Source organism: Strongylocentrotus purpuratus, unplaced genomic scaffold (assembly GCF_000002235.5).
Source record: "Strongylocentrotus purpuratus isolate Spur 01 unplaced genomic scaffold, Spur_5.0 spur5_scaffold_16, whole genome shotgun sequence".
Taxonomy (NCBI): domain Eukaryota; kingdom Metazoa; phylum Echinodermata; class Echinoidea; order Camarodonta; family Strongylocentrotidae; genus Strongylocentrotus; species Strongylocentrotus purpuratus.
The window spans coordinates 1,173,038-1,192,140 of record NW_022145601.1 but is presented as its reverse complement, the minus strand read 5'-3'; the positions used below and the strand labels follow the sequence as shown (position 1 = coordinate 1,192,140).

Below are 19,103 nucleotides of genomic sequence, written 5' to 3'. Positions count from 1 at the left end.
TTCCGTCTTTGTTGAGATTAAGGCCCCGAGAAGAAGAAAAAGTCCTTCAGAAAAAAGCCTACAATTCTTATACATGCAGGAAACAAAATTATAGCCTTAAAGGGCCCATGACATCGAAATACAAGTGTATTCCTGTCGGCGTGCAGTCCTGCATACATCTCATATTTTGATATGTACACTTCTGAATTTGTTTCATAGATTTTAAAATATTTGTTTTTCAAACTTGCTAAGCTCCACCCCAAAAACCTCCAGATCTCATTCCCCTTGTGACATCATCTGTCAGTCATCAATGAGCTAACTTGAGAAATGTGGCATGTAATTTTGCCAAAGTTGACCACTTGTTACAATACCACAAACAATAGCAACATATAAGTTGCTATGTCATACATGTCAGACTAAACTAATATTCTAGAATAGTAATGTAATAGTATGTATTTTCCCCCAGCTTAGCACGCGTTCATAATAGAATCGCATGATTCCATTATCATCATTGCCTTTGTCTTCCTGGTGATGCTACAGCATGTCTGACATAGCAACTTGTATGTTGTTATTGTATCACGTATTGTAACAGGTGGTCGACTTCGGCAAAGATACATACCACTTTCTCAAGTTAGCTCATTGATGACTGACAGATGATGTCACAAGGGGAATGAGATCTGGAGGTTTTTGGGGTGGAGCTTAGCAAGTTTGAAAAACAAATATTTCAACAAATATTTAAAAATCTATGAAACAAATTCAGAAGTTTACATATCAAAAATAAGATGTATGCAGGACTGCACACCAACAGAAAAACACTTGTATTTCGATGTCACGGGCTCTTTAATTGGTGTGCTGTAGGGAAAGTGTGGTCGACAGTATATTAATTCTTTTCCGACATAAAAATTTGCGCTATAACGAATTGGCAGTAGGCAATAGTATGCGATGAATTTAGGTAATTGCGAGCGAGCGAAACGAGTGATAGATAAAAGGAGGCATGGCTTCGTTTTTAATTCTTTGATAATTGCATAATCTACGCTTGTATGTTTTATTGAATTGAAAGAATCGTGTTCAGTTCTATTCTGTTTCGGATCTTCATTAAACGATATGTCCTCAGTTCCATTTTCTCAATTTTTCGAAGTATAGTTTACAAATGTACTATACATTATCGATGTGTGAGGTCAAATTGTAGCCGAGATGAAATATTTGAGGAAATTGTCTATTATTTAAGAAGTTAAAAAAAAAAATGATGATAATCTAACCCGCAACAAAACCCAGTCTTCACAGAAAAGCAACTTTTTTCTTCTTCTTCTTTTGTGGGCAAACTCCCCTTTTCCCCTTTAGATACGCTTTAATATTTACATTCATGCAACCTTTGCTAAAGAGGCAAGAAATTGAGAGTGAAAAAGTTTATTTATTTTTGAATTTCTATTTCTATTTTATGTTGGTGAGGCGTACTACAAATCAATTTGCTCGTATATCGAATAATCCACAAGGTATTGTGTATTCTTCTTCTTTTGTAGAGTATTAACACCAACCTACGATGGATAGGACTATACCAACCTGACCCTGAAGGTCCGTTTGTTTGGTCTGATGGAACGGATGTTAGCTACACAGCATGGTACCCAGGCGAACCGAATGACGATTGGGGTCTTGAGGATTGCGGAATGACACGACTAAAGAATGGCAGGGAACTATGGAATGACGTCAAATGCACAATGAACTTCGCCTATATTTGCAAGTTTAATCCCAAAATCTAATAGCAATTATATGTTGTTATGGTAATCGTAAAGATGATTTTTTTTTTCTCGAAGGAAATAGAATATTTTAAGTGTTTTCTGGAAGAAACAGAATTGGAAATTAACTTCATTCAATCTAATTCATTTAACAAATGGTTTATTAAACTACATGGTTTGCAGCAATAAGCTGAATAGCACATGTATTTACAGAAAAAAAAATGAAATTAAAATTACATGGCATTGAATACAACTGATAAAAATGTTGTCTAGTTACAATCATCAGTATAATTATACAGATACAATAGATTTTTGAAAATCTAAAAAAGTTATATACAATTGTATCAATAAGATTAAATACCCATAAAATTGGAAATCTTCTGGTTACTACGGATTATTATTCAAATTCTTTCAAATTTATTTTTTGTCAGTTATCTTACTAGGTTTCACGCACGATTTCAGAAAATTGTGGTGTAAATATCTAGGGGAAATATAAACCAGATATATTGCTCAACACAGTCTCCAGACCTGACGTACGTAGGAATGTATGAACAAGTTGGCCAGGATGTAAATAATTGTAATTCATCTATCATTTTGGAAATGGGCTGGTTCTCTACCAGAGTGAGGGTATAAGCTTCCTTTGCCTCCCTAGCTGCCATTCTCTTTTCTAATTTAACTCTTTTAACTTTTCCCCTGTCTACTTTCGAAGAATCCACTGCATACTTAGGTTTGTCATTGTATGGTTGGTTTAGAGGCCCCCGCCCCTGGGAAAGGTGGGTCTCGAGCCATGTGTTACAGGGAACGTCGTAAACCCACACTTCGGTACGGGAGCATGCAGGTGGATTCTGACTTCCTTGTATAATGGACCTACTACGTATTAAAGGGAAAGTCCACCCCCAAAATAAGTTTGTTTCGATAGAGGCAGAATAATAAGAAGATCAGGTGAGTGAAAGTTTGAGCAAATTCTGAATGAAAATAAGAAAGTTATGAATTATTGAAGTTGTGATCAATCAAATACAAATTGGCAACTCTGTGACTTATTATACGAGCTCTCCTTCATTTGCTTTGTGCATAATATTCCATAAAATCATGTTTTCTTCGTTATTGATGACGGAATATATATTTGTTCCTTGCAGGGGGAGTATAGAAACATATTTGCAATTATTATATTTAGGGTGCATGTATGGTTGAAATTTTTCTTGAGGGAAAATGAAAATTTTAGATTTTTTTAGTACTGAGCAAATGGAAGTTGAGCTCGCATGATACGTCATAGAGTTGCCAATTTGTGTTTGATTGATCACAACTTCAAAAATCCTAACTTCCTTATTTTTAATCGGAATTTGCTCAAACTTTCACTGACTTGTTTCTCTCATTTTCTACTCCTATTAAAACTAACTTAATTTCAGGGTGGACTTCCCCTTTAAGACTTAAGTCCATGCCTGTACCTATATCTGCTTGTTTTCTTTCTGATTCTCTTTGAACCATGGGTGTCAAGACACCCTTTGACCATGCATCTAGGTAACAGCTAGGCTTTTAAACATCTACTCTAGCTTGAGAAGGAACCCAAACCCCTTCATCACCATTACGGCTGTGCCACGCCATTCCGTTTGGTCAGTGATTTCCCCTTTCAGTCGTGCGATGATCAGCACTTATACAGTCATGATAGCGACGGCCAGACAATTCTTCTTCATCTGCAATAAGGCATAAGCACCATGTATTCCTCGATTTCTAAAAAGCTATGTGGCTATAGACAATAGGTAACGGCAGCGAGACTGAGAATCTGGTACCTGCCAATGGGATGTCTACACACAGGCGGCTGAAGTGTGACGGTCGAGTGGTACATTCAGCTGAGGAGCACGATGTACTAAAGACACCTGCTTCAGCGTCTGGGCTGCTCTATTTAGAGGTGCTACAGCCCGCTCAAAATGCAAAAAGCCACTGAAAACGATAGGGTAAACAATTAAAGGTAAAGACCAGTATTGGAAACGCCCCAATTTCAAAAAATGAAATGGAAGCTCTCATTACCAATCATGTGAAAGAATATGTTTTGACTAATACATGATGATAAAAAATTTGCCGGGAAACCGCCAACTAATTCATATATTGGTAAATTTGTTTCTCTCATGGTCTGTGAGAGATATAGGGTAGTCCCATATACATCTTTCTGTGTATAGTGCTTTTAACTTTACGAAGAATGGGCCAAATTTCTTATCATTTTGATGATTGCAGAACCTTGCAGATGCTAGATGCTAGATGATCAACCTTTTCTGATCGGTTCCACAACGTTTCTTTCACAATGCAATCGCATGACCATAACTGGTCTTTACCTTTAATGTTCGTACCAAGTTATGGGTGGGTTGACCACGCCCACTGGGTCTTTATTTTTAGTGGTCGAAGAAGCGGTCAGGCGGCAAAATGTTGTGCCCCCCCCCCCCCCCCCCCCCCCCCAATGCATTTTTGGATAAAAGCACCAGATTTGGCGCAAAGGTAAAAGGGGATATGTTACAGGCAATATCAAGTATATGGCCATCTAGAATTTGATGGCAAAATAAAACAATTTTTGACCTACTGTACTAAAATGGGCAACTAAACCACAAATTCATTTCATCATAGCGACTTGTTCCCCATAATCATGATAACGGTCTGTCCTGTGAAATTATGAGAAATCCTGAAAAAAATATTTTCTGAAGAATACAAAAATTACACACTTTCTTGTGTTAATATCGTCGATCCTCTCACTATAATTATAATGTGTTGGCATATTATAAAAATGTCCCTTTACACGTTTCGTCATGATGTTTGCGCGATTATTTTTCATTTGTTAATTGTTAAGTTAATACCTATACCAAAGAGAGAAATGTGAGAAAAAATGTTGATCACATCAGCATGCTGGCTAAGCAACAGGCCGCCTAGCCTCTTGTCTCTCAGCTCCTTGATAAGGCCATCTAGAAAGAAAAAAGTCACGGTACAGCGGGGGGGGGGGTACCCTGTCCTGTCTAACACCCTGGAGTATAGGTATGGTTCCACTTGTCAGTCCACAGTATTCGGCTTTCCATGTTTTCATACAGAGATCTGAGGAGGGCTGTGTATGCAGGGTCAATGTTGGTTTGATCCACTTTGTAGAACAGGCTATCATGCCAGACTTTGTCGTATGTCTTCTCTACATCGAGGAGAGCAACATAGGTAGGCCGCTTGATCTCTATTATGAGTTCCAAGGTTCACGAAGTCAGCATGCAGGAGTGGTTTCTCTGGAACCTGAATCGTAACTCATCTAGTATACCATTGCCTTGGTTTAAGGATAAGCTCGAGGAGCTTGGAGAAGGTCAGGGTCATCCCTCGATAGTTCCTAGGATCGCGGGGATCCTAATTTCCTTTTCTTTTGTGGAAGGAGAGATTCAAACCATTTTTTAATCTTCTGCTAAGTATGAGCAGTTGCGAGGTAGTAGTTGTAGATGAGCAAGATCAGGTGTATGGTGGTTTTTACTATGTATCTGAGGTGCTCTGGGCTGATGTTGTCTGGAGCACTGGCTTTGCCCTTTTTCAGTTTAGTAGTAGCTTCTTTGATGTCATGAGATGTTAATGGTGAGGGCATACATGGGTGTTGAGAACATGCTGCTAGAGGCATCTCTTTTATGATCTGGTAGGGAAAGGTCTGTTAAATATAGCTCCCAGTCCTCAATGACTTTCGTGAAGTCACTGAGGCATATTATGTTCTACCATCGTACTCTAGTGACTCTGTACCATTCGCCGAGCAATCTTTGGAGCGTTGGTTCTTGACAAGTTTGTGGAAAGTGGTTGGTTCGTTTCACAGGCGTTCTCGATACAGTTCAGGAGTTTTCTGTTGTTGTGAGCTCACGATTGCCAGAGATGACTTCGAAAGTCCTTTTTGCATAGTAGGTAGTCTGTGAAGAGTGTACCACTGCGTGGCTTATCGGCTGTTTTCCATCTCTTCCAGACTTCAAGTGCGGCATTGTACGAGTATCGACCTTCGGGCTCCATTCTGGTTTTCCATGTTTACCTATGGAAAGATAGCTGTGTGGGAGGTTGAGTGATCGAGGTCTCAATCATGGCCGTGGTAAGCTTGTAAAGCAAGTCATCCACAGATGTGTTGTCCAGCACTCTCATGTGGATTGTAGTGAACATCTGCCTTGCTGCAATTTCAAGGGATCAGTATATCGAGCCGCTACCTGTTCTTTGGATGCTTCTGTCCATTTCATTTTCAGTCTTTGCAGTTTCTGGGCGTGCTGTGGTTGTTGCATGCTTTTGTTGAGTTGTATGTGAGTTACATGGTATCACTATATAGACCATTCAATTCTTACCAGCAGGTGATCCGAAGTGTTCAGAGGTGTGTCCGGGCCAATGGTAAGATCATCAAACTGGTGGACTGATGATCTAAGCGATAGAAATCCATCTATAAACGATGTCTTTCACCATCGCCAGATCATATAGGTGAAATTTCCTTGGCTTCCAAGTTCCTCTGTTATGCTGATTAGGTCGGCATCTACCAGAAAGGTTCGAAGGGATCTTTTGTTATTAGGGTTGACTGTGTCAGCATTGAAGTCACCTGAAATGATAATGGCGTCGTCGATGTGGGTGGACAGGATGTTGGATACGATGGCAAGGCTCTCCTGGTATTCTACAAGATCAGTTTGGTCGACGCCCGATGGTAGGTTGCAGTTTAGGGCCAGGATGCACTGTTTTGACTGATAAAGGTGTATTCTAACTATGTTGATCCTGGTAGGGTGGCAGCGGTTTTACTGTAGCTGGCAACCAGCGTTTTACGAAGTAGTGTTGCTACCCCTCCTTTTCCTCGTCCTGCTCGTATGGCATTGGTATAGCTGATGCAATCTGCTGCTTTAGCTGTTACGAAGTGTTGGCTGCTAATGTCATTCAGCGTCTGTAGTCTGTTTGGTATTAAGCCAGTTTTCTTGAATAAAGAGGACTCTGGTCCGTCTTGCTGGCAATTTGATGGGCATATCTCAGATTGGACTGTATATTCCGCGTATATACATTCAGTGTTCCTATATTGTTGTTTTTATGCGGTTGGTAGTAGAAGGAGGCTTGATTGAACAAGGTCTATGATGTGGTGGTGGTTGGTTGCTACTATTCTGTATATGGTGAGATCGCTCTTTGCTTCTGGTTCTGAGAGGAGAGGTAGTGTGTATATGAGTGAGTGATATACTGCATCGGCTGCATCGAGAAGGAACGGTAACATTGAACTACACTGTATGTTTTCATTGTCATCATGTTTTTAGATGTTGCACTCTTGTAATATATAAAGATGTTTATATTTATACACCTCCCTTTTGTATCTTTCCTCATCCTCTATGTATAATCAAATATTGTATGTGTACCCTGTGAGATCAATAATAGTTTACTCAATGCCAGGGACGCACATTTTTAAAATCACATAATGTATTTTTGTACAGTAAATGTTTGTTATGTATCATTCTGTTGTGTCACGACTTTGTAATTCTTAAACCAATGGATGGGATTTCTGTTAAAATGACATATGAATAAATTTATTCATTATTAAATATATATGTTAGTATAAAGTTATGGTCTTTTAAATTAGTTTTTAGTATTGAGGAATAAATTAAGTAGAAATGTTTTTCTTGTAAATATATGCTTAGTTACCTAGGTGTACTGTTAACTATTTCTCAATATTCAACCTCTTATGGTAAAAGAAATGGATTTTCATATATATCCATATAGGCTATGTATATTTCTTGGTAGAGGCCCATTGAAATGTATCATAATGAACAGTACAGAGTTTAATTCTAAATTTAATTTTATTATTATTTGTATAATGTTTATTATTGTTATTAGTATCATTTTTTAAATATGTATTATGATTTATTATTGTTCGTAGTAGTAGTACATGTAGTAATATCAACATTATTATTTTTAATTTAAAAAATAATTAACAGTCACCGTATTTTTAAAAGTGGAGCTGAATTGGTATGATCGTATTGGCTAAATTTCACACATTTTGGGGTCTAAAATTACCTTCATAGCAATTTTAGGTTCTAAAAGGGCACTAGAAATGTCAAAGATAAGAATAAGAGCAATAACCATGGACTTTAAAGGCATTTGCGGTCTGAAAACAGAACTCAACTATCCCTTCAAGTTTGTTCTGCAGTGTTAAGATTCCTTAAAATCTACTCTCACTAACCTAAAAGTTGTATACAACAGTTAGTGGTATCTATTAATGTGTCCAGTGTCACAGAAATACTCCTTTTGAGCAATTACACACATGATTGTCATGATAATGTTTCTTTTATCTTCATATAAAACAACTTTCATTTGCTGCTTTTCGCAATCATTATAAATTATCGATTAAATCATGATCAAACATGCTTTTATGCACAAGTGCAACCGATTATGGCATCTTTTATTTCTTTAATTCGTTTTTGCATTTCATAATTTTCACATTGTTCGATTAGAAGCTCGCGCCTACGATGGTTATAAAGAAAAAACACGTTTCACCTTTTAACTGAGATATTGTCACGTTTATCATAATTTCATGGCGGCAATCTTTCAGATTGAAGAAGTTTTAGTATTCCAAAGATACACATTCAATATAGGCCTACAGTCAATACAGAAAACTCTTTTGTCTCCAAAACGAAGATATTTTCTTAAACTCACTCTACAGTATCGACATAGCACTGAGAGATAGAGAGAGAGAGAGAGAGAGACAGAGAGGGAGCGAGAGAGAAAGAGAGAGAGGGGGGGGGGGTTAGAGAGAGAGTGAAAGAGAGAGAGAGAGAGAGAGAGAGAGAGAGAGAGGAAACATAATTATACGAAGATAACATAACATATTAATAATGAAGACAATGTGGCTTCTCATGGCGGCAATCTTCCAGATTGAAGAAGTTTTAGAATTCCAAAGATACATATTCAATATAGGCCTACAGTCAATACAGCAAACTTTTTTGTCTTCAAAACGAAGATACTTTCTTAAACTCACTCTACAGTATCGACATAGCACTGAGAGAGAGAGAGAGAGAGAGGAAACATAATTATACGAAGATAACATAACATATTAATTTATGAAGACAATGTGGCTTCTGTTTCATTTTGTTGCTTCCGCTGAGACCAGTGCCGCCTGCCCTCCTTGATCAAAACATCATTATACTAGATACCACAACGATACCAAGGAGGTTTGATGAAAGAGTTTTATATCAGCCAATCATCTTCTCACACACGTACATGTTATACTTATAAATTATGTTGTCTTATGGGCATCAAATCGTGTTCACAGTCATAGCATTCCAACAATAGAGGTCTAGAAAGAGACACCTTCATGTCGAACAAATTAGTTTTTTGCAAGTAGATTCTTCCTATGACTTAGACAAAACTTTTGTTTCATAGTCAGGGGCGTACGCAGGATTTTTTCAAGGGGGGGGTTTTAAAATCTCAAAATTTCAAAATTTGACATTTTTTTACGTATGGGGGGGGGGTAAGGTCACCTTATTTAGGTTAGCCGTGGGTATAATTTTTTTTTTTTTTTTTTTTTTTTTTTTAAATAAAAAAAAAAAAAAAAAAAAAAGCCAAAGGGGGGGGGGGGGGGGGGGGGGGGGGGGGGGGGGGGGGGGGGGGGGGGGTTTAGTTTTTTTTTAGGGGGGTTTACATACATTAAAATACCAAAGGGGGGGGGGGTTTGAACCCCCAAAACACCCCCTGCGTACGCCCCTGGTCATGATCATAGGTAAAGTCATTTTCTATGTTGATTGATTTTTGTCGAAGTTTCGGTAGTAAAGTTTTCGCCCTAGGTCCCAGAACGAAAGACTGAGGACAGTTTGTGGTGCCAGGCGAAACCACGAGGCGGACCAGCCCTTGTAGAAGCCCACTAGACCTTCTTTCCTCCAGATCTTTGTAGCACAGTCCCACACACCTCGGTAGTAAAGTCCTTTTCCGCGTTCGTCTACGCCTTGGTTGTACATCCGGGTACTGATGACGTCTAAGGGTGTCATGACGACGACGTTAGCGGCACCAGCCACCATGCTGGCGATGATCGGAATAAAAAGGCTTCCGGGACGAAAAACCTGTGATGGGAAAACCAACAAAATATTAAGATGTTCGAAGACACGAATGATATTAAGCACATTACAGAACGATTCCTAAATAAGATACCCAAAATCATGTTTGCTTCATGAAAACAGTACTGCCTACAATTGTTGATTCGATAAGATTATGGTCTTGCATTATGCTCTGGGCTCATAGTTACGGTGGATTCGAAGACACCCTACCCTTTAAATCACCAATGGTTTGCCAACCCTTGATGGTTACTAACCAGATCTTTGCCTCTGGATCATATGCTCATTCTTTTTTAATAACTTCTCGGACAACTACACCTAAATAATCCCTTCACCTAAGTTAGTTATGGGTTTTTAATACACCCCCTTTTTGTCAAGCCGTTGAAACCCTCAACCATCACATACGTAATTATATAAAAGGTGTATGCATTAGCTAGACGACTGTAGAATCCATCGACATAGCAATTGGAAAGTTATGTGCAGGGCTCTTGTTGCACGAATCACAGCGACAGTGTGTTTTATTGACGTTTCAAGTAAGAATCCACCTAACAGGATCCTTTAATGATGGAACCCATCTTGCGTCGTTTATTTCGAAGGTTTCTTTCGATATGCGTACATCACGAACACTTGATTTATTCTCACATTGACTAGCTGTCATGGCTTGTTAGCCTACCTCTGTTTTTGTGACGAAATCCTTAGTCTGAGAGAAAGCAGTAAGTTGTGCTACCGAGCCGATCCCGTTCCTCATCGTTTGTGCGTTGACACCTCGCCATAAACCTTTCACCCCGCCCTCTACGTAGATCCTCTTCAAACCTTGCAGCCAACCTGAGTGCGTATGTTGATGTCCCACGGCTATGACTTCACGGGACTGGGATTGCATTTGCGTCTTTATCTGTATTCATGGACGGAAAAGCATAACATAATATGTGTAAAAGAAAAATATTGGCACGAAGCCGTGCTTCGAAAACGCAATCATCATAGATCAGAACATTATTTTGCGGTGGAGGTGGTTTTGATGATGATGAACTTTAATATTATGTCGCCACATTTCTTTTATAGTAAACTCGAAAGTGCCTGTAGTATACATTTATACATTGATTCGGGCATGATCTAAAATGTTTTAAGATTAACCCAATTTCCAGAAGAAAGGAAGGTAGGTATAGTTCCACATGGGAGAGGCAACACAGAGCCTTCTATTCCCTTCCGATCTGTCAAAGAGGACAGAAGGGGTCATAATGAGACAAATATGGAGCAGTTCGATGAGAAAACTCTGAGGATCTCGTATACATTAATATATAAAAAAAAAGAGAGCTTGGTGTTTATTGCCGTGACGGTCAGCAACAAAATTTGTGGCTGCTTCTTAACTTCACTAATTTTGTTTAAAGCTTTTCCTCTGGCCAATGTTGTCTAATGAACATGTAAAACCCTCCCTTTTCATGGAGTTGTGATTCTGCGTTGGCGAAAATAAACTGAATACACTTCATCACAAAACAATTGCTGCTATAATTATAATCAAGAAAGGATAACAACTTATTTTTATGGTAGCTGGAGATCTAAGAGTGTCTAAACTTACAAGGTACATGGGGCTGCTGACGAAAGCTCCAGCGTAGCCTGCAATTCCTGCGGCCAGCATCGTCTTGGGTAAACTAGTCTGCCCAGCTTTGTTCTTCGTTAGTCCCATGTCGATTAGACTCTGGTAGGTTCCAAGACGTGTCCCATTCTGCAGTATCTGGTAGATGATGGCTGGAGGCAGCCCAGCCTGCAGGGCCAGGAGACCATCATAGCGACCGATGGTATAGAAGGCATGGAAGACATTCCTGTAGTGACGCTGGTAGGTGCCCCATGCCTTCAGCTCTCCCTGCAGCTGGAACCTAGTCTTGACGACTTCTAGTGGGTTGGTGAACAGGACTGCACAGGCAGCTGCAGCGCCCCCAAGGCCAAACTCTATCACATCAATAGGCATTTCAGGCGACTCCTTGAACTGTCTTCGGGTCCTTCATTCAATGTTTCCTTCATTCTTCTGAGGGCCTCAATGAAGGTGGCAGACCTGTTGACGGAAGGATACATCGGCACGTAGTACGTCACAAAGAAGTTTGTTGTAAAGATATAAAGCCGAGTATACCGGGCAGAAGAGGTCGTGCAATTACATTAAGAATAAAACTGTCTGGAAGTAATTAGGAAATGTTAATCGTGCATGCGATAAAAAGAAACTTACTCAATCTTGCGGAAAATCATAAACACTGCACACAGACATTAATTTCGTATAAGGGACTACACACAATTATTGTTTCATATTCCACGAGTAAGAGGGTATTTGAAGAGCAATTCTTTTCAAAGGAGATTTCTATCATGATCATCCCAACTGACGAACATCAACTACGACAAATAAAAAATTACTTTTTAAATCGATTATAACTCAATTTTGTCTGGCTCACTCTTGATGCCAAGGAAATATTAACGAATAAAAAGATTTTTTTTATCCCAAATGGCTATAGCAAGGGATCATCACGCAAGAGTATGCCTTGACTCGCATTCATTATTTTGTTCCCGTTTTACGACTCATTATCATTTTAGTTTTGTATGTTATGACAGGCTGTCATAACATACAGAACTAAAATGATAATGAGTCGTAAAAACTATATCAGCTATATTTCCCTGTTCCACTCAATACAATACCTTCCTGTGTAACGCAAAAACTTGTCAGAAAAAATTTCAAAGCAGGTAAAATTCCCGAAATACGAGTTGAGCACAATCCAAGCGAGAGATCTAGGCGAACGATTGTTTGATGAGGCTTATAGCAATTTTATCATACTTATAACAGTGTAAAAAAATATGTAATTCGACTTTTTCCCCCTTACCTAAGTCAATTGGCCGAGCACAGCAACATCATGGCATTTCCAGTAAAATGTTTGCTACACAAACCTTGATACAGTGTGATACCGGCAAAGATAATCCTCCGACCATATAGGGGAAATCAACAAACAAATACTGCTATATACTCTTATATAGTTCAGAGTCCACATAATAGCTTATGATATCTCCTGGGATCATTCGAATCTCCCCTTTGTCATGTTTGTGAGTGTTATGAAGACCTGATCTGACTCATAAGATTATGTTCACTAGTTCGAGCGTATAGGCCTAGCGTATACGCTCCATGAAACTCCTCTTTAGCATGTTTATGGGCTTAATTGCGACTATAGTGATAGAAAGATAATTTAACATGGCCATCCAAAGTCTAATACAATATATTACGTGTATATTTTGTGTTTTCGTGTATTTCTCGCTTCTCTTCTATCATTGATCTTGCCTTCACATTTCGGCAGCTTAAGTCTACATACACAGATCCTTGTTAGAGACCAACGATTTAAATAATAAATCGAGAGTCGCATATCGTCCTTCCAGACATACTAGGTTGCGTAAAAGAGTCGAAAAACCCAAGTTTTTGAAATCGGCGGGGCACTTTGGCCTTGACACCTAAAAGTCAATGATAGCAACAAAATAATAAGACGAGTAAATGATGTCTATTTTATCGATTAATATCATTGATATGATAACTCGCTCTTATCTCTGGTCTCCCTGTTCCCCCTCTCACATATCATCTCTTCCACCACTTCATGTATCCCTCTTCTTTGCTCTGTCTAAACCTATCAATCTCTGTTTGTCTGTCTGTCTCTCTCTCCTTCTCTCTCTATTTGTCTCCAACCCCCCCCCCCCCCCCTCTCTCTCTCTCACTCTCTCCCTTCCTCTCTCGTTCTCTCTCTCTGTGTCTCTCTGTGTGTCTCTCTCTGTGTCTCTATGTGTGCCTCTCTGTCTCTCTATGTGTCTCTCTGTGTCTTTCTGTCTCTCTCTCTGTCTATCTGTCTCTCTACCCCCCCCCCCCCCATCGTCTGCCCACATCCTTCCCCTCATTCTTCCCTCTTCACCTTTTCTCTCATTACCCCCTTCTCAAATACCTCTTCCTGGAATTTAACAACAAACCATTGTAAATATCATATCTTTGCAGAATACATATACACCAAAATTTATATTTGACAACCACATTGATATTATCAGTAAAACTATTTATTTTGTTTACCAATATTTACATGTATTATATTGCTTTTTTCAATACTGTGTACATCATGGCAGAACATATAAAATATAATTTGATCTTAACATAATAAATATTCATCAAAACCTTCACACTTTCATCAATATACATTGATTAAATATTAGTGCTAATAAGTTAATACACTAGATTACATTATGGAATTTAACATGAATACTAAATTATTCACAGTACGTAATAAAAAGTCAATACTGAAATTGCAAGGCTTATAAGAATGCATTGCAAATCTGCACATGCTTTCCTCATGGAATTTGATATTGTGCTCAACTCCATCAATTGAATAGAAATCATTGGGAAAATGTATTGATTTCATAATAAACGCTTGACATTTTACAGATATACATGTAAGAAAATCTGCCTCAACTTGAGTATTAAGTAGTAAAGTGATTACTAAAATCCCAAAGTCCCTGCCACAGCAATATTATCCTTCGGGTTTGGCAAAACATTTAATCTACATTTGCAAGACTCGACCCGATGAGTTAAATGGGTACCCGGCAGGAACTTATTTCTTGAAATTCTACTGTACCTTTACAAGCAGGAGTGTCCAGTGTGACAGACAGGAGCAGTACACAGGAATATACTACTATTGTTATCATAATCATGTTATTAATAAACTTACATCATTCTGCCTGAATCAAGTATTGTTAAAGGTTTTAAAAACAATTACCATATGGAGTTTTGTCATCTTTAGAAATACCCTGATAAAAGTAAAGTTATGATAAGATATTATATAAATGCAAAATATAAAAGCATTCTGATTGGCAAGAAAGAAATTTCAAAGTCTTCTTACATCTAGCTTTTTGCCAAGGAGGGGGGGGGGGGGGGGGTTGACCAATTATTTTTTCTCCAAAAATGGTGCCGTATTACTGTTTTACTTCTTTTCTTTTTTTTTCACTTGGCCGCCCAAAGGGGGGGGGGGGTTTAAACCGCCAAAACACCCCCCCCCCTCCCTAGATCCGCCCCTGGACAGGATTTCTTTCTAGCTAACAACTACATGTACTGAACAATACATTTTCATCTTTCCAGTATGTCAAATTCATATTTAGATTTTTGGTCTTTATAAATTACAAATAATCACAGATATGACATGTACATTAAATGGGTAGTCGACACACTTGTTTTGGTCGTTGCTTTGAAGAAAAACAGAAATATGAGAGAAGAGATCAATGAAAGTTTGATTACAATCTGCCAAAAAACGATATAATGAATTTAAGAAACTGTAATGCTGTGACACATCTTTAGATGTTCTCTCCCATTTGTTCTGTGCATACATTTCATACATTTTCCATTTTTTTCCTAGTTCATGAAAGAAAAGTTGTTTCATACAGGGATTGTATACAAATATAATTATGTGCAATCAACAAATAAAGGATGTGTGTAACTATGAGTAAATATGATCATTTTTTTTACTACGGATCAAATGGCAGAGGACCATGTGAAATATGTCACAGAGTTGCCAATTTGTGATTGCAGTTCTATGCTTGTCATCCATATCAAAAACATATTAGGCTTCCATTGTTAGCTCTGTCACAACAATTTCAAATATTGAATTTTAAATGTCAAATTCAAGTAACAGAGCACCGTATAAACATCAAAAATATCTACTCTAGCAAGTATGATGAATGAATGAAAGCACAAACCAATATTCCCTTTACATGTATCTATCAAGACATATACTCACAGTTTATACTCATATTGTTTATTGAACCTTGTCAATTACGATCTCTTGATACATTATCCTCGAACAGCCAACAAGTCCTTTGCATACTTGTACAATATTCTTGCCTGGTCTCAAAATATTAGACTAAAAACTTGTGAGGGGCTAGACTAAACCATCTTGTTCGTCATCTAGTAAAAGATTCCTGGACATGTTTGTACACTGTACAAGATCCTTGCCTGGGCCCAAAATACTAGACTAAGAACATGTGAGGTGCTAGTCTAAGCCCCCTTGTTCATCAGCTAGTAAACGAGTCCTGGATATTCTTGTACAAGATTCTCGTCTGGTCCCAGAAGACTAGACTAAGAACTGTGTGGGGTGCTAGTCTAAACCATGACGCAGACCAACCCTTGTAGAACCCGAGTGGTCCCTCCTTCATTAGAACCTTCAAGAAACAGTCCAGGAATCCCCGGTAGTAAAGACCACGCCCTTTCCCATCTAAGCCTTGGTTGTACAGACGAGTGCTTATCACATCGAATGGTGTCATGAAGACTACGACGGCTACACCACTGATCATACTGGCAGTTATGGGTACGAGGATGCTTTCATCTCGGAAAACCTGAGAAAAAAAGATAGAGACAAACATTATTCACAAAAATATGTACCAGTACATTATACATGTACCTGCATAATCTAAAAACATGAGGGCAAAATAAAAGGGCAAAAGCATTGTGCACTCCACATTTCTGTATCTCACAACAAACTGATACGTACCTGTATATAACTAGACTAAGGGGCGATTAGTGAATTCAAGTGGTTTATTGCGTCATACATGTACATGCAAATGAGGCTTAAAACAAAGGGGGAATTCTGGGTAGGGTGAAATATGTGTGACTTTGTGAGTATTTCTATCCATAGAAAAAATGCGCCCTGAAAAATTATGGCTCTTCAAATGCTCTCTTACTCAAAATATAACGAGTAAAGCTGAAATATTTGGACCAAACTTTTAATCCACATATTTGTGTAGGCCCATATGCACATTTCTGTGTACAGTGCATGTGATTGTTAGCATGACTGGGTCAATATCTTACCATTTTGATAATTTCGATCCTCAACATCACAGTACACACTTCTTCTGTGTTACTCAATGAATAGTTTACAATTGCTTCCCCAGTTTCTTTCACAATTCAAGAATCAGGTCGGCTCTTTATATTCCCTACACACTTGATTCAAGCCATGGAAGATGGCGTTATCAACAAACTCTTTAATTATGCTCAACTGCCCCGCCAGGCTTCCTAATTTAATGATCAAGCCATCTTCGGCTGGAAGCAAGTAAGTAGGGGGAGGTAGCGTTGGTGTGGTGGAAATGAAAATTAAATAGGCCAGATTCTGGACTATCAGATGACCAGAACTCAGCTTTATATTTAACAACCTCTCAGCTTGTCAAGTCATCTTACCTTGCTATCTTTGATAAATTCTTTTGTTGCACTGAACGTAGAGAGCTGGGCTGCTGATCCTACCGTAACCCTGGCAATGGCTGCTGACACGCCCCTCCACAACCCAAAGAATCCCCCATCGGAGTATATAAGGCGGAGCCCGTGGGTCATGCCGTGATGAGTGTGCTGGTGACCTACTGCGATGGCCTGGTGAGACCGAGCTTGAAGTTGGGTTTTTATCTGTCAGAAATGAAAACAACGATTCATTACACATTATACACTTTCAGTAACATACTTCTACTTCTAAGTCGGTACTTGACAGGATCCATCAGTCAGGATATAATGTCAAGGTTGAAATGTCTGGCAAAGTGCTCTTGTGCAGTGCAGTCAGTTGGTGCATTATGTACAAAGTGCAGGTGCAAGTAAAAACAATTCTCAGCCATCGATGGGTCCAGCTATAGCTGGTTGATTAGAGATAGTTGCACCAGTGGAAGTCGCTTCTGGTAAATAATTTCATGGAGCTCGAAATGGTTTCATCTCATAGAGATTATTAATGTTAGTGAGAGGAACTACTGTATTTGGAGCTCCATGATTCAACCTATGAGCACACTCACGTATAGACCGAATTTTCCGTCTCTTTCGTTCGTTAGCCTCTTATTGGGGTAGGGTCGGCTCTCTCTTTAGAGACGGAAACCGTCTATACACATTCCCTTGATAACGCCACGGCCATTTCAGGTCGTAGCGTTTTGCCCCCAAAATCCCCCAAAATGTCATTTTACCTCGTGCATATCCACATGTAAATTAGGCCTAGGCTATAATACATCGGTTCCACTTAACAACTTGACTGAAATAATCAGTTTAATAGTCCCTTTTTAGGAAATTATGGGTCAAAATCGAAATCCATTTTGAAAATCTCTTTCAACATGGATTTCGATTTTGACCCATAAATTCCTAAAAAGGGACTATTAAACTGATTATTTCAGTCAAGTTGGTAAGTGGAAATGATTTATTATAGCCTAGGCCTAATTTACAATATAACATGCATGAGGTAAAATGACATTTTGGGGAATTTTGGGGGCAAAACGCTACGACCTGAAATGGCCGTGGCGTTATCAAGGGAATGTGTATAGACGGTTTCCGTCTCTAAAGAGAGAGCCGGCCGACCCTACACCAATAAGAGGCTAACGAACGAAAGAGACGGAAAATTCGGTCTAACTCACGTACAGTATTGCTTGAAATAAAGTAGACACATTACCACCAAGTCACACCAAGGTCTATGGGATAACGCATGCACTGATGCAGTCACGCGTGACACAGTGTGAGACTGTCAACTTTATTCCAAGCAATACTGTATGCATGTGTCACAACTAATTCTCTCGGTACGCTAGGGTCAACTACTAGGTGGATGAAATGCAAGAGAACAAGGCTATCGCATAAGGGAGGGTGTGGTTTCCCAATCTCCATGCCCCAATCTCCCTTTATTCCTCCTGCTTCCTTCATTTTATTGATCGCTTTTGTTTGTGTACTTTTTGTGCAATTTTTTGTGTACTCCTCAAACTCAAATATTACTTACAAGGTAGAAAGGACTACCGACGCAAGCCCCACAGCATCCAGCAAATGCCCCCGCAGCTACGGCTCGGGGGTAGCTCAGTTCTCCCTTCGAGTTCTTCGTAAGTCCCATGTTCACAAGACACTGGTATGTCCCTAACCTTGCTCCGTTCATGAAGAGTTGATACCAAAGAGCAGGAACAAGTCCTTTCTGTAGAGCCAGCAGGCCATCAACACGTGCAATGGTGTAAAATGCGTGGAAAACGTTGCGGTAGTGGCGTTGATATGTCCCGCGTGCTTTTAGTTCACCCTGTAACTGCATGCGAGTTTTGACCACTTCCAGCGGGTTGGTAAACAGACCGGCGCCGCACGTTGCGATCCCGCCCAAGAAAAACTCGACCGCGTTTGAAGGCATTGTTTATGGCTTCGAGAGGTTGAAAGAGATGAGTTTACAAAACAGTTCAATTCGGGTGATAATTAATAGTTAACTGATGTGATCCATGCTGGTACACGTTCCGTAAAAATCTCCGTAAAACACGTATTTTATGAATACCGGTAACAGCAAACAGGCATGAACAGTATGACTCACGCTACATACGTACG

At 39.2% G+C, this 19,103-nt stretch overlaps 2 protein-coding genes across 2 annotated transcripts; both read right to left on the bottom strand.

Moving 5' to 3' along the window:
• Window positions 1-9,416: 9,416 nt before the first annotated feature.
• LOC584726 (solute carrier family 25 member 35-like) lies at window positions 9,417-13,425 on the bottom strand. Its single transcript, XM_011663998.2, has 4 exons — window positions 12,610-13,425; window positions 11,325-11,798; window positions 10,425-10,643; window positions 9,417-9,760 (listed from the first exon to the last, which is right to left on the bottom strand). The coding sequence occupies exons 2-4, from the start codon at window positions 11,712-11,714 to the stop codon at window positions 9,437-9,439; spliced, it is 933 nt and encodes a 310-aa protein (XP_011662300.2). The 5' UTR covers window positions 11,715-11,798; window positions 12,610-13,425; the 3' UTR covers window positions 9,417-9,436.
• Window positions 13,426-15,073: 1,648 nt separating this feature from the next.
• On the bottom strand, window positions 15,074-19,103 carry LOC577507 (solute carrier family 25 member 35). The gene is made up of 3 exons (XM_777730.5): window positions 18,526-19,103; window positions 16,974-17,192; window positions 15,074-16,135 (listed from the first exon to the last, which is right to left on the bottom strand). The coding sequence occupies exons 1-3, from the start codon at window positions 18,913-18,915 to the stop codon at window positions 15,815-15,817; spliced, it is 930 nt and encodes a 309-aa protein (XP_782823.4). The 5' UTR covers window positions 18,916-19,103; the 3' UTR covers window positions 15,074-15,814.